This window comes from Cavia porcellus, unplaced genomic scaffold, assembly GCF_034190915.1.
Source record: "Cavia porcellus strain 051 isolate PalLab524CR breed Dunkin Hartley unplaced genomic scaffold, mCavPor4.1 scaffold_8, whole genome shotgun sequence".
Lineage (NCBI taxonomy): Eukaryota > Metazoa > Chordata > Mammalia > Rodentia > Caviidae > Cavia > Cavia porcellus.
The window spans coordinates 36,779,580-36,795,008 of record NW_026947491.1 but is presented as its reverse complement, the minus strand read 5'-3'; the positions used below and the strand labels follow the sequence as shown (position 1 = coordinate 36,795,008).

The window sequence follows — 15,429 nt, the reverse complement described above, 5'->3', positions numbered from 1 at the left end:
AAAGTTATTACTATACTTCTTTCATAAAGCTAGTGTTTTACATTAGAAAACTAAACTTGTTAATTTGTATGTTACTCCATTGAAATTAGTAGCTGGGGATGTAGCTCAGCGGCATAAGCGTCTGCCTTGCAAGCACGTAATCCCAGGTACTAAAAAAGACAAATTAGTGACTTAAAACAGCTAGAACATTGCAATGCTGTATTAATTTAAAATTTTTTGATTTTCTAAGCCTGGAAATGGACTGCTTAACTTGTATATTCATTGTGCTATGTGGCCATTAAAATCTCAGTAACCTACACTTATTGTTTATTTACTATACATTAGAATGAAAAACCAAATTATAAATTGTGAAATATAACTCCCTTTCTGGAAGGTAAAAAATGCATATTTACCTGAGAAAGAAAAGTTTAGACAGACTACAAGGTAATTTCTGGATAGTTAAGATTCACATGATTTTTTATGTTTCCTATTCTTATGTTTTTCTAATTTTTATTATTTTATACTATTTGAATAGTTAGCAAAACCTTTCAAAGGTTTTCAAAGGAAGAAAATAACCATTCGTATATGCATTTATTATTAAATTCTTGGGCAACTTGAAACACGATGAAACATCCTATAGAATGCAGACTTTGAGCCACTCCCCTCCCAGTCTGTGACTACAGTGTAGCCAGGCTGGTGTTTCCAGTGTCATCCACAAACTCCAAGCAGCCTTCCAATCTCCAAAAGCAAGTTTCCCAAGGTTATAAGGAGCTAATACTTACTGATCTTGTTGCTTCTAGCTCCAGCCCTTTGCAGATGAGGTTAGATTCATATGCTTGTCTTTTTCTCTGTCAAAAGAAATTGGAATATATATTACACCTTTACTTTTCTCAAAGGCAGAAAAAGTCTTTTGCTGTTTTAGTACCAGAAATTGAACTCAGGTCCTTGTGCTTGCCAGGCAGGCGCTTTTGCCGCCAGTTTATATTTCCAAGCCCCAGCCTTTTTTTTTTTTTTAAGGGAAAAAACAAGAACAAACTGGGTTGCATTTGATGAAGAGATACATTTGTTTAAAACGGCATAGAAGCAGAGACTCTTGGTGATGGTGACCTGTGGATGCTGGGTTCCAGCAGAATGCTATGGTGTGTAGCTGGATGCCCCAAGTTGGTCTAGTGGACCCTTGGTTGTCCTGACATAAAAACCTCTTGTTTTTGGCACAATTTAAAGAACTGTTTTGACTCCCATGAGTACATAAATGAGAAAAAAATATCTTTTTGATAGGGTCTCAATATGCAGTCCAGGCTGGCCTTGAACTTACATTCAATCCTTCTGCTTCAGCCTCCTAAGTGCCATGACTACAGGCATATGTCACCAGGTCACACTATAATTGGAAGTTTTTGAGTCTCAATCACTGATGAATTAAAGATTCCAGATTTTAAAGTTTTTATTCCCATATTAGACATTAGACAGTTACTACCTATATAATATTTCATTTCTGCAAACCTTAACTAACTAAAACAACACAGACAATTTTGGCAAAATACAAAGGTTGTGAACTGAAATGTTCATAAATTTATACAGACCCAAATCCATAAAAATAGGGAGAACTGATAACAAATCTGTCAATGTTAACTATGAGCAATTCAAAAGATGTAGAGCATGTTGTATCTAAATTCTATACAGCCAGGCTTTTGCCAGACAGCACGCTAAGATGGAAGGAAAGCACATACAGGTGAAAACTTGGTTGATCTTTACGAGAACACTTTGAACGATAAAGCAGCCATCCTTTATGAAAAAAAACACAAACTCTGAAAGTCAAACGCTCGAGGTTCAAGTTCCAGTTCCAGTTCTTACCATCTTTCCACCCCATTTTTGGTATCTGCTGAACGCAGAAGACCTAGCTGGTTTCCTTTGTAGATTCTCACACAGATAAGATTCAAAGTACATATAGCTCATTGTTGAGGACCACAATTATAAATGGAGACTAGCGGATGTCTGAGGCCGTCCTCACCCACTGCTGAGATCTTGATGAGGCTGTGGCGTTCACAGGGCAGGATGAGATCCACTGAGAACAACACAGGGAGGGCACCAGGACCCCAGCATGGGGAAGGATCTTAACCTGTTTCTTTTATGATGTTAAACTTGCCCCTGCCACCACTACTTTACTGCTGTTCCAGGAAAAGCACCAAACCCTCGCCTGCACCTCTCCCTAGACAAAATTAAAGTGGGCCACCCTGAGCCACTGACCTTCCAGCCACCCCATCTGTGCATTACTAATTTTGTTTCTGTGTTTTCTTCATCCTTCACCATTTCCCTCATTCAGGCAGGTGGGGATCTTGGCCAGGCCCCCCCAGCCCATGAACCAGGATTTCCATTTCTAATAATGACAGGAGATACACTGGATCACCCCTTTCACTGGGGACAGCTAGAAAACCTGGATGGGATTATGTGTGTGTGCACATGCACACACTTTAAAGTAACTTCAGCAGTCACAAAATAGGGACTGCTGGATCAAGATCAGAATAATTCAGGGAACCCAGATGCTGGACGGCTGGAAGCAGAGAGCTCCATTCATAAGGAGCCTGCTGGGAAGGAGCAGAAGGTGGCTGAGATGCTGCACTGCACAGTGTCAAGAACACGGACTGTACCTGACTAGTGCGATGGTGATGATGCCACTTGCAAAAAGACAGAGATCAAAAGGTGAAAGAATAAATCTGGTATTTGGCTCACTTTGATTCAAACAGAATCCCTGACATATTATCTTTTATTTGCATTTAATAAATGGTTATATAATACGTACAATAGGTCAAACACTATTCTAAGAACTTGGGACACTGCATTGCTTGTTACCCCTGTTTGCACTAGAGTGACTTAGAGAAGAGCTAGCAAGTACACAACTTCCCTAAAAATGAGTCAGCAACAGGTTGAGAAACGCCAGAGTTGGCAGAGGGAAAAGTGCGTAGAGGCACAGCTCCCATTCCAGTCCCAGCAGGGGCCCGTGCCCCCTTACTGCCCACCATCTCTCTAACACGGCCCCTGCCCGCCCTGGCCTGCCATAATCCCAATCAAAACTTGGGAATTTGACTCAGACTCAGTCTACTCTTACCTATGCAGCATTCCACCATTCTAGGCCCTAATTCTCATGTTCTGATTCTTGTTAACCCAGCCCTTCTTCCTCAGCACTTCTTTACTAGTACATCAAAGCACTTTGATCCTGCAAATAGCAGTCAATACAGTGCCTGACACGAATCGCACACCTAACACACGAGCTGAGAGAATACATTCAACAGTGCCCCCTTCCCTACAGTTTCCCTTGCTACCATTTCAATTACCTATTGTCAATTGAACTCCAAAGACCTTAAATGGAAAAGCCAGCAAATAAACTTATTTAAGAGTTTAAATATCGTGCTATCTGAATAGTGTGACAGAATCTCATACTGCTCTCTCTCCCCCAAGATGCGAATGCTCTCCACACTGTACACACTACCTACCAGTTTAGCACTTAGAGGTCACCTTGGCTATAGACGGTTCACAGCAGCATCACAGTACTTGTGTTCCAATAACCCTCAATTTACTTAATGACCCCAAAACATAAAAGCAGTCATGTTGGAAGTTCAGCTTTGTCACAGAGAAACCACAAATTGCTGCTCTTAAGTGAAAAGATGAAATTCTCCACTCAGAAGGAAAGAGAAGGGGAGAAGAGCATATGCTGAGGTTAACATCTAAGCAACGAATCTTCTGTGAAATTGTGAAGGAAAAATAAATTTATGCTAGTTTTGCTGTTACACCTCAAACTGCTGAAGTATTAGCCATAGTTGTGACACCCTTAATTGAAAGGGAAAAAAACATTAAATGTGTGTGTATGTATAGGAAAAGGAGAGCACAGTTATTATCTACAGTTTCACAGGATCCACAAATAAAGAGAACGCTACTCTAGTCAACAAACATTTATTAATGCATTCTATAAATATTTTCTAAGATTCCACTATTTTCCAGGCAACCTGTAAAACAGTAAAGACTCAAAGAAGAATTTAAGCCTTTAATGCCTAGTGACTAATTTGTGAAATGCCCATAACAATGGAACATAATAAAATGTGTTCTCTTCAAATTCCTATTCCTTGAATCTTTCTAGGTAACAAAAATGAATCACATGTAACACTTCAAAAACATTCAATCTTAAGCAAAAACGGGTAAGGAATCAGAAAGAAACTCACTGTCTACTGTCCTAAGATTGTTTCCTTCCAATAGCGCAGGGCTGGAACATTTACTCCTATGTTTCACGGCACTGTAACAGTACCTGTCACTCTGCGGCCACATTCCATCTTTCACCAAAGCCCATGTCCACTGTAGTAGATAAACTTGCACACTCTCCTCTTTCTGGTGTCTTCTGCAGTTCAGCTAATAGCAAATGGGCTATACCCTGCCAATGAGACCATGCACTCCAGACTCTGAAATGTAAGCCAGCAATGCCAACAAGCGAATACAAGGAGAATCCACGCTAGGATGGGTGAGAACGAGGGAAAGCTGAGGACAGTGGAGGCAGAGGTCTGGGTGGATGCTGTCAGCGACCACTGCGTGTCAGAGATGCCAAAGGCAGCCCTGCCTTCAATGAAGCAGCACTGCTTTTACAGCTGGAAGGATTTGGGAACCCAATTCTGCCTGGTCTGCTGGTTGTCTACTCTCCACATCTACATGTCTAACCCTTCAGGGGCATTTGTGTGCCCCTAACAACCTGTAACACTTTATTGCTTAACTTACAGCTCATTTTTGTTACTTGCAAGTAAGAATCTTGAGAGCACAGCCACAAATAGAGAAAACTTGTTAGCCTGAAACTTAAATCACTGGAAACAGACAGGGTAAGTGTTCTGAGCAGGCTGGATACTACGATATCCTTTCCTTCAAGGGAGATGACTGGCCAAGTCATAGCTTAACCTATGCGGGTGCCTGTGGTAGCCTCTAGATTTAAGTGACCCAGAAATTTCACAGATTGCAAAGGTTCTAGCCCAAGGACTTCAGCTCTCATAGACAAATGTACTAATTAGAAGAGCTGGAGGATTGGTCAGAAGAAAGGCTTCTCCAATGACTTAACAGGTACCTTAACATTTATGTGCTGATAGAAAACAAATCCTATGTCAACTGGTCTTGTTACAAATTCCTGGTTCGCAGCATGCTGAGGTATAGCATGTACACAGCTGTCACCCTACACGTACAGATCCACACCTCTAAGGTGCTCCCTGTTCTCAACACCTAACTTGTACACTCCCATGTTCCACAGGGGACCTAGCTTTCTTCACTCACTATGACTCCTGCAGGTTTCTTTTCTTCTCTCTGAATATCTGGATAACACCTCTCTTTATGGAGTCTAAAGTCATTCTTTTTACATTTCCTCTTAAGCATACTTGGGTAATATCTCTCTTTTTCTCTTTATTGCTTTTACTCCTCAGCCAACAAACATTCCCAATGCTTCTGGTTCCTAAGAATATTAAATCTTTGCATGGCCCTGCCTGCTTGTTAATTACCACCAGCCCCCAGCGATGTTGGGCTTTAATCTCAGTATCATTATCACTTAGAACAAGTCTACAAAAGAGTAAGCAATAAATGATGAGTAAATAGACTGACTAAATGGTGGGTCGACAGCGAAAATGAATGGAGGTGTACAATGAATAGAACAAACCTCCACCCTATTTCTCCACATTTACTTGTGAATCTTATAGGATCTAATGGAAAAGGTGAGATACAATTTAATCCTGGAGTACACTAGCATCCAGTAACACAACATATCCAGAGCACAAAGAGACTGCCAGATGCTTCAGGATTTAAATTATGAGATGGCAAAGAGGTAAAGTTCAGAGAGCTGGGCTATTTGGCCATTAAACACATGAAATACAAACAAGTCTTGGGCTGTGGATTTAGCTCAGTGGCATAAGTGCCTGCCTGGCAATGCAAGGTTGCAAGTTCGATCTCTGGCACACACAAGTTTCATGTCATGGTCATTTCAGTTGCATTAACCATATATGTAACACACTGAATACTTCAAGCTACACCTGGTTCCCTCTCTATGGAGGCTACAATTAAACTGAGGCTACAATTCTTCATCATCTTCATGGAACTCTCTCCTCTCAGATTTTGCTCTACCATATGCCTCCCAGCTCTTGCCATTTGGGAATCTGTCTTTCTTACTGTTGGATGTAACTGGTTAGGTTGATGGGGTTAAAATTCAAATCCTAGTTCTGTCATTCACTGGCTTTAAAAATGCTGGGCCAATAAATTCTCTACTGGGGTTGCTTTAAGGATTAAATATGACCATAGATAAACAATATACAGCATAACGCTCAGCATATAAGCCCTATAAATATGTTAGCCATTATCTTTCTCTTCTTTCTCCGTCTTCTAACATGCTCAGCTTCCCTTGCTCCCTAAAAAAAAAAATCAATAAAAACTCTACCCTACCAGTCTTAGAGGCTCATCTCCCCTTAGTGATACCAAATATCTGACAAAATAGGCAATCCCCCACCTACTCTGCCTCTCCAACTTGTGCACTCAATGACCCCTAACCCCTTCAGTGGGACACCATGACCCCATTTTATAGGAACTTTGGAAAATGGATCTTAACTCTGACTCAGTCCTCCCCGCTTCTGGACTGTTCTGTATTGTGTGCCTGTCCCAGTCCTTGGACGACTACTTCCATAGCTGATGAACACATACATCTTCTTCATCCTTCTGTATCTCTTCTCTTCTACCCGCCTCCAGGTATTATAAGGAAGGTTACTGATAAGCATGTACAACATGTGTGATTATGACGCATGCAAAGGACATGAGAACAACTTCCTTCAATCCATTTTAAAGTGCTGCTAATATTCCCTTCATAGTATGTACCATAATCTATTTAACCAACCCCAAACTGCTGGACATTTTTATTTTGTTTCTTTCACTATTATCAAGATCCTTATAGAACAATTTTTGTGCATTCCTTATTACTTTCTTAGGACACAGTACTAGAAGCAGAATTGTTCAATCAAAGGGTGTATTCAATTTTAAGTACTTTAATATGTATGGATGCCCTATCCTCCAGAAGGGTGGTACTAATTTATTTTATTTTAGCTCTTATTTAGTTTATTACAAAGAACTCCTGAAATATTTACCTGATTTCTCTAGAGATAATTGGTAGACCTTGGAATTAGTTTATAATGCCCTCTATTTTATCACCAACTATAAATACTTAAACAGATGTATTATGGATAGGACATTTATGTTTGCTTAAACATGCTAATATATCACCTTGGTGTTACTTTAATAAAACAGTTCCTGTTATTTTCCTTTGGTACAGTAATTCACAAAGAGCCAGTGGAATGTTTTAAAAATTGATCAACCCAGTTTTCTTGGCATGTCAGGTAGCTAAAGTAAATTAGCATATGTGCTCTATTTGCCAAACACGTGCACAGCAGGAAAAACTGCTTACTTTAGAAAAATTGCTTAAGTCTGTTTAATATGAAATCATCATCCTTGCTTCTCCGTACAAGTTACACTTGCTTAAGTAACTTGACATTTGAAAAATTAGTGTAGAGCTGCCTTCCATATTAAAGATGAAAGACAATTAATATTACATATTGGCTGACATAGGTATTGCTCAATAAATATTTATTGGGTAAATGAACATGTGAAGCTACACAGTTTTTAACTAAAAATTATCTGTGTGCCTTGCTAGAAAACATAATATGTAAGACATAAACCAATACTACAGTCTATGATTTGTGCTTGGCAGTAGAAAGTGATTAAACTAGACTTACTGCTTCTTAAAAAAAAAAGTCTAGTCATAAATTAAATTGTGCTGTAAATTCTTATATCTCTAAAGAAGCAGATTCATCTGCATTGCAATTAGATCTCTTACTTGCTAGAATTCTAGTAAAGCCAAATGCTGGTAATCACTGAGGGCTTAGTCACATCACAAAAAGATGTATACAATTCTATTGCTACTGGTGGAGAAAGGTAATGACGACTTAGAGAAAAGGACAAAAGCACCTAGCCACCCTCCAGGCACTGGAGTTTTATTTATACTCCTTTTCAGAGATTAATAAAGCTGTCAGAGAAATAAAAAAGAAAGCAATCAAAATTACAAAGGACAGACAGGGATAATGAAGGAAGCTTTCTTTTACCAAGGACCTTAGATTACATTACCTACCTTATCTGGCTTAATAAAGTCATTGCTGTTAAAAAAAAAACTTACCTGTGAATTATACAGAAATAATACTGATTGTAAACACCAATATCTACTGCTTTCTTCATGGCAAACAACTTTTTGGGTGTAAAAAGCACGGATCACAGTGACTAAGAAGTAAATTACAAATGTACTGTGATAATAAAGTATAAATCAGCTGAGATAGATAAAACACATGCACAGATTAATTTCAAATATTCTTATAGCTCTAATAGGCAAAGTACTGATGATGTCATTAATTTTTATTTTCAACTTGCTAACCTTTGCTCAGCCTATAAAGATGCATGCCAAATCAGTCAAAGGTGCTTAATTTGTCTAAAAACGAATTAATTATACTATGTGCTATTTTATTAGTATATATCATAGGCTCTCAAAGGCTTGGTAAACAATACATACATTATTCAATTGCAGCTTGACTTACATTCACATGTTGACAATAAGACATTTAATGTTAGGAGATGGGTACAAGGAAGAATTTACTCAAGTGGGTAACATGTTCATAAGAGGGCAGAAAACAGATGAGTACTTTCAAGGAGAAGCAAAAAATGCAAGGAAATATTTAGCTGAAGTTCACCTCCAAAATTACTTTTTAAATTAGCATTTTTGGAGTATTTACAAAGAAACAAATACTCATAGTAGGTAACTTAAATTTTCAGAGAAGGGGAAAAAAGCCCCTGTAATCCACTGTTAAGACAACTACTAAAAACATTTTAGTCATGTGATTTCCAAAATGAGTATCTTCTAAGAACAATGTAGAGAGCTTTCCTATAATGTAGATTCTCGGATGCCTCTCCTAGAGAAACCAATTCAATGTTGCTGTTTCTTTGTCTTGAGATGGGGTGACACTGTGTAGTTCAAACTGGATCTGAACATGCAGTCTAGACTGCCCTGGAATTCATAGCAATCCTCCTGGTCAGCCTTCCGAGTGCTGGGATTACAAAGTGTATGCCACCATGCCCCATTGGACAATCTATTTTTAATAAGCAGCCTAGCTGAATTATTATGAGACATACTTAGCCATCTTTTTCTAGGACACATCTTTCTGTGTACATGTGCATCACATGCATGTCCTGGTACATGCAAGCAACTATTCTCTTGTGATTATTTGCTTTAAGCCCCTTGGCTAACCTTTCCATGGTTGGTTTTTGCCAGCCCTGTATTGTTACACAGATGACCTTTAAAAAAGTGAGACACTAGTGACTGTCAATACCAGAACATATAATGGCTCCTTCTTCATTCAAACATAAATGATTTTCCCTTCAGTAGGGAAAATCAATAGAAGTGTTTTGTTTTCCACATCTTTGTGAATATGTTGCTAAGGTCTTTGATGAGAGGGAACTGAATAGTCAGATTTATTTTCCAAGACTTCATTGTCCTCTGTTTTTAAGGCTTGAGCCCAAAAGTATTTCCCTTATTGGAAAAAAGTAGCAAGATGTGGATTCACTGCTTTACGCTGAGACCTCAAAAAAAAAAAAAAAAAAACACAAAAAACAAACCCAAACATGTTTATACCAGGAACACATTTTGTAGCCGTAATTTCAAATTGCTGATTCTAATTCATTTCTTTAACCTCCAATCTTAGTATATGCCATGTAGGTGGAAAGCAAGGAAAAAGATAAAAATATAAAGTGGAGTTTCTTGCATTATTCTAAACTAATAAGGTTTTGAAGCTAGCCTGATTTCCTTGTTAGGTCAAAAGTCAGAATGCCTATCCAATAGCCCAGAAAGTTGAACTATCTGATGCTAACCGCTATCCTACCATGAGCTTCAAGTTCCCAATTCGTGGACTATCTGTAGCAAGTATTGCAATCTCAGAAAACATTTTACACTGTTCTATATATTACTCTCACTTTCTTTGCCATTGCCTTTATTTTATGTTATTTTTAATTTGGAGGAGGTAAGCCTGTTTTCAGACTATTCACTCACACTTGCTCTTTTAGGCTGGGAGTCATCCAGGAGAGCCCCTTACCACAACACTGTATTTCTTTTAAATAAAGTTTTGTTTTTATTATGTGACGACTTAGGACCATGTCACTTATCCTCTCATTTTCTTTTTTTTTTTTTTTTTGGGTCTTTTTCCTTTTTATAGGTACCGGGAACCGAACTTACGACTGCCTGCTTTCAAGGCAGGCGCTTATGCTGCTGAGCTAAACCCCCAGCCCCTCTCTCATTTTCTTTTGCAACTAGGAATCTGACAGGCAAGTTTGCAGTTAAACTCTGAGTAAGACCTTATGACTTATATTTTTAAATGAAATTTAAATAAAATAAAATTTTATTTTTCTTGCCTCTACACGCTGATTTACTCATCTAATTGCTATTACATTGTAAGTGACCTCAAAATTTTTTTCACTTTCCTCCTAACATTTCTCTCAAATATTTTTCAGTTATAAATTTTTTAAAAATACATACATATTGTGGAAGACTCAATTGAGCTAATTTACATATGCATTACCTCACATACTTTTTTATAATGGGAACACTGAAAATCTACACCTAGCAATTTTCAGCATAGTCCATTAATGATAGTCACCATGCTGTACAGTAGATCTTTTTAACTAATTTATTCTTCCTACCTGAAATTTTGTTTAATTTGACCAACACCTCCCAACTCCTTTCCTCCCTCAAGCCCCTGGTAACTACCACCATTTCTACATCCATAGATTTAACTTTTTTCATACTTCACATAAAAATGCTGAGTATTTTTCATTAACTTGTAAGTAAACTAATGTAGTAGTACCATCAATATGTACTGTACTTATAACTATGGGAATTATACAGTACATGTTAAAGACTACAAGAAACAATTTTTGAGTTATCTATACTATTATTGTTATCTATACCATTTTTCAGTTACCTGTACTATTACTGCCTTACTGGCTACAAATAAACAATGTCAGCCCTTAGTACCCATAAATTCTAAATCTACAGCTTCACCCAAATGAGGGTAGGAAATATTGTTTAAAATTTTATATCTGTGAGCTGGGGATTTAGCTCAGTAGCATAAGCCTTGCAAGCGCTTGGTCATGAGTTTGATTCCCGGTACTGATTTAGAAAAAAAAAAAAATTATATCTGTACAAAACATGCACAGACTTTTTGACTTTTGGTCATCAGTCCTCAAACAATACAGTATAGCAATCATTTATACAGCATTTATATTGTTACTGGGTATTACAAGTAATCTAGCAATGATTTAAAGTATATGAGAGGATTGCAGAGGTTACATAAAAATACTATGCCATTTTAGAGAAGTGACTGGAGAATCTCAGATTTTGATCCCCATAGGGATCCTAGAATCAACAACCTTTACATAAGGGACATATGTATTAATATATATAGGACTTAATTAAGAGTCAATTACCTCAGGAGATTAAAAAATACATCTGACAGTAGAAAATCCAGTTGTTAAAAAAACTTATCAAAAACTAAATGAGAATCACTTTAACTTTTTTAGAGAAATCTACCAAGAATTTATAGCAAGTGTGATATTTAGTGGTTAAATTTCATGAGCATTCCCCTTAAAATCATGAATAATACAAATGGTCACTACTATTTAGTGTTGCTGGTTTTACCAAAGAAATATTAATCATTGCAATGTAAGATGGCAAAAGAGTGAAACTTCTTTGTAAACAACTTGACCTTCATTTGAAAAAACTTAAAAGAAGCACTGAAAACTCTCAGAACCACCAAGAGCTTGTCAAGTTCCCCAAATGGAACTTAGAGGGATAAAAAAAAGTCCAGCAAACTTCTTTGATACGCAACAATAAGCCACAGACTGCAACTGAAAATGCTTCTGACAACAGCAAGAAATTTGAAATAATTGAGAATGGTTAATAAAAATGCACAAGCTCTTCATGACTGTTGTAAAATTGTACTAAGAGATATACAATCTCATCATATGGAGTAATACACAATGTCTATCATGCTAAAAGTATTTATTTATTTATTTTAAAGATAGTAAAATAAAACAAAACAATACAGAACAAAGCCAATCAAGACAAGGCAGTGAAATTGGTACAGAACTTCAAAGCAGGATACTAGGATAACAATAATTAGTACCATAGTATACCTCGCTGTCTTCATAATAACTGTCCATTCAATCAGGTATAGCAAAATCAAACCAAAACCAGAAAACTGCAAAACCAATCAAAATAGAATATTGAACAGAGCAAAACAATCAGAACAAAGCAAAACAATGAAAACAATATTGGCCTTCAAAGACAACACAGAAGGAAATCCCCCATATTTGCTATATTGCATACTGTCATCCTCCCAAGAGATGCTTAGACCGCTGGCCCCAGGTCAGCATAATCAACCCAAAACTACTAGCACTTAGTTGTTTTACGTATCTTAGTTGCTATTAACCTGGCTGACATTGAAACCATCCAGTGGCTAAGGGGAATGAGGTGGTATTTGAGTCTCAACCCGCATGCCAGCAGGCTCACAGGAGACACTAATTTATTCTCTCCCTGACGGGCCCACAGCTCTGTCGCACTGCTTACCAGGAGGAAGTGCTCCTTGCTTTCTTGGTTTGCATGCCCAAGTTCCAGCATGGCTGGTTCTCGGGAGACACTGACTTGTTCTCTCCCTTGTTCTCTCATCCTAAACTTTTGGATGAACTTTTAACATCTCCAAAGCTTCTAAGCAAACAATTCTGATCTCAGACTGACTTCACTAAAACGATGCACAACAATTTTAAAAGCTCACAAGATCTAAAACTGATTGGTTGTCTCATAGCATTTACAAGCTTGGATAAAACCATATTATAATGATATAAATAAGCTTGATCAGTAATTTTTTTAAAAATCCATTTTTTCAGTAATCTCTGAGCCAGACCCTTCTGTCACACACTAAAAAGTTCTAAAGGCCAAACTAGGCACTGTGGTAACCTGTAATCCTGGTTACTTGGGAGGCTGAGGCAGGAGAATCACAAGTTCAAGGCCAGTCTGGGCAATTTAACAAGGCACTATTACAAAATTAGAAAATATAAAAAATGGTTGTGGATGTAATTATAAAACGCTTGCCTAACAACCATGAAACTCTGAGTTCAACACTTAATACCTTAAAAAAAAATCCCTTAAGGTCAGGTATCAGATACAAATGTATACTTCCGTACGTAAACTTTTTTTCAACTTCAAGGATATAAAATGTCCATCACGAAGTCTGGAAGAACATGGCAGATAGATAGCAGCAGCCTCAGAGGCTCTCTGAGAAACCGCACTTGAAATCTAGGAATGGTGCCAGGCAGGAAGTCCTAGGCAAGGGAGAATATTCTTTGCTAACCCAGGAACGAACTGAATTAAGAGAAACCAACTGGAAACAGATAAGGTTCCAGAAGCCGGACCCCACGCTACTGGAAACTGTGATTTGAATCACCTGCAGCCACTGCTGCTTCCCGGTCGGCACAGCGGGGAGAGAGACGCGAAAGTTCGGAGAGTGGGAAGCGTTGGAAGGAGTTGGGAGCAGGACTGGCCAGGTGCCCTGCATCAACCTGAGGTGAGTGAGGGAATCGGGACCCTTCCATAGAGAAGGAGGCTTCAGCAGAGGACATACTCGGACCCCAGACTTCCAGGAACGAGATGCTGCAGTGATTTCAGTCACATATCCCCCTCTCAAGCGGGATTGGTGGGGAGTGCCTGGCCTGCGAGATGCGCCTAGCTGAGACCAAATAGGCTAGCCCAACTCAGATCCCAGTGCCTGGAGGTGTACCCTAGTGGTGAAGCCTTTGGTAGGCTGACCTGGGCCCGGCATAGACTGCCCAGGTCTGTGTCTCCCTGGTGCACTGCGGTGGGCGGGAAAACCTAGCCAGCGCATTTCAAACACACTGTGGCTGACAGGGAAGGAAGCTGGGCCTCCTATAAACGCATAAATATAAGGAACAAAGAATATGGGAAGAGGGAGCAACAAGAAAGGGTCCTCAGCCCCCAATCCTGACAAACAGGCAATAGCAGACACGGCACCAAAAGACATAAAGCGCTATCTCCAGAACCTCATAGACGAATTCAGGAATAAAGTTATTAATGACCTGAAACAAGACATAAGCAGAATAGTTAGAGAAATGCTAAGCACCGCCCAAGAAAAAACAGATGGTGGAATGGAAGAACAGAAACAAAGGGGAGAATTGTTTGATGGAGAAAATAGAGAAAACAGAATATGTGAAGCAGGTTCAAAGAGATTACCAGGAAACTAAAAACTCTATCGAAAACTGGCATAACAGCTTGAAAGAAACTAAGGACAGATTATCTGAACTGGAGGGCAGATTTGTAATATGGGAGCATGAAATGAAAAACTTCTTAAAAATAACAAAGAAACAAACAGCAATAATACAAAGGCTAGAGGATGATCAGAGGATCTATAACTTAAGAATTAAGAACATAAGAGAAGAAGTGGGGACACAAACAAATGGACTACAAAAGCTATTCACAGAAATAATCCAAGAGAATTTCCCTAATTTAGCAAATGGTAAAGATACTCAGACATATGAGGCATATAGGACTTCAGCCACCTACAACCCAAACAGAGCTACACCCAGGTATATAATAATCAAAATTCCAGAAATCCAATATAAGAACAGAATATTAAAAGCCGTCAGAGACAAGAAACAGATCACTTACAAGGGAACACCCATCAGAATTACAGCAGACTTCTCAGCACGAAGAATGTGGGGGGAAATAATTCAAGCTTTGAAAGATAATAACCTCCAGACAAGATTGATATATCCTGCACAACTGTCCCTAGAAACTGATGGAAAAACAAGGTGCTTCCAGGATAAAGAGGAACTAGGGGAATTTGCAACCACTAATTCAACTCTACAGAGAATACTGAAGGATAGTCTAAAAAAGGAAAATACCAAGATTTCAGAAATAGTGGCAGAGAGGCCACAATGAATGGAGCAGAAAATGAAATGAAGACAAACTGACAACAAACGACAGAAAAAGAGCTCGACAGAAATGAGGCAGAGAAGACCGGAAGGTAGAAACAGGTATTTTGGAGAAAACAAGACATCATAATAGCTAGTGCTGATTTAGTATCATCTTGTTTTGAAGTCCCATCACACTGGTATTCTTCAGTCTCCATTGGTCTTAAAAGGTGGTATCTTATTGGATTTTATTATGTATGATAATATAAGCAAAAACTTTTATAGACAAGGAGTTTATATAGAAACCATTGTTCATTTTCTGTTAATTGGTTCTAAATACCCTGTAATAATGTCATTCTCTTGAATGGTTTTATAGTGTCT

The 15,429-nt window shown here is 38.4% G+C and overlaps 1 protein-coding gene across 5 annotated transcripts in view; it reads right to left on the bottom strand.

Moving 5' to 3' along the window:
- The window catches only part of Ano6 (anoctamin 6), a 183,531-nt gene that overhangs the window by 64,899 nt on the left and 103,203 nt on the right, over positions 1-15,429 (bottom strand). For all 5 annotated transcript variants that reach the window (XM_063254601.1, XM_063254599.1, XM_063254600.1 and 2 more), the window contains one exon: positions 762-827. In XM_063254601.1, coding sequence (XP_063110671.1) covers positions 762-827 — 66 coding nt within the window. The remainder of the gene's footprint in view (positions 1-761; positions 828-15,429) is intronic.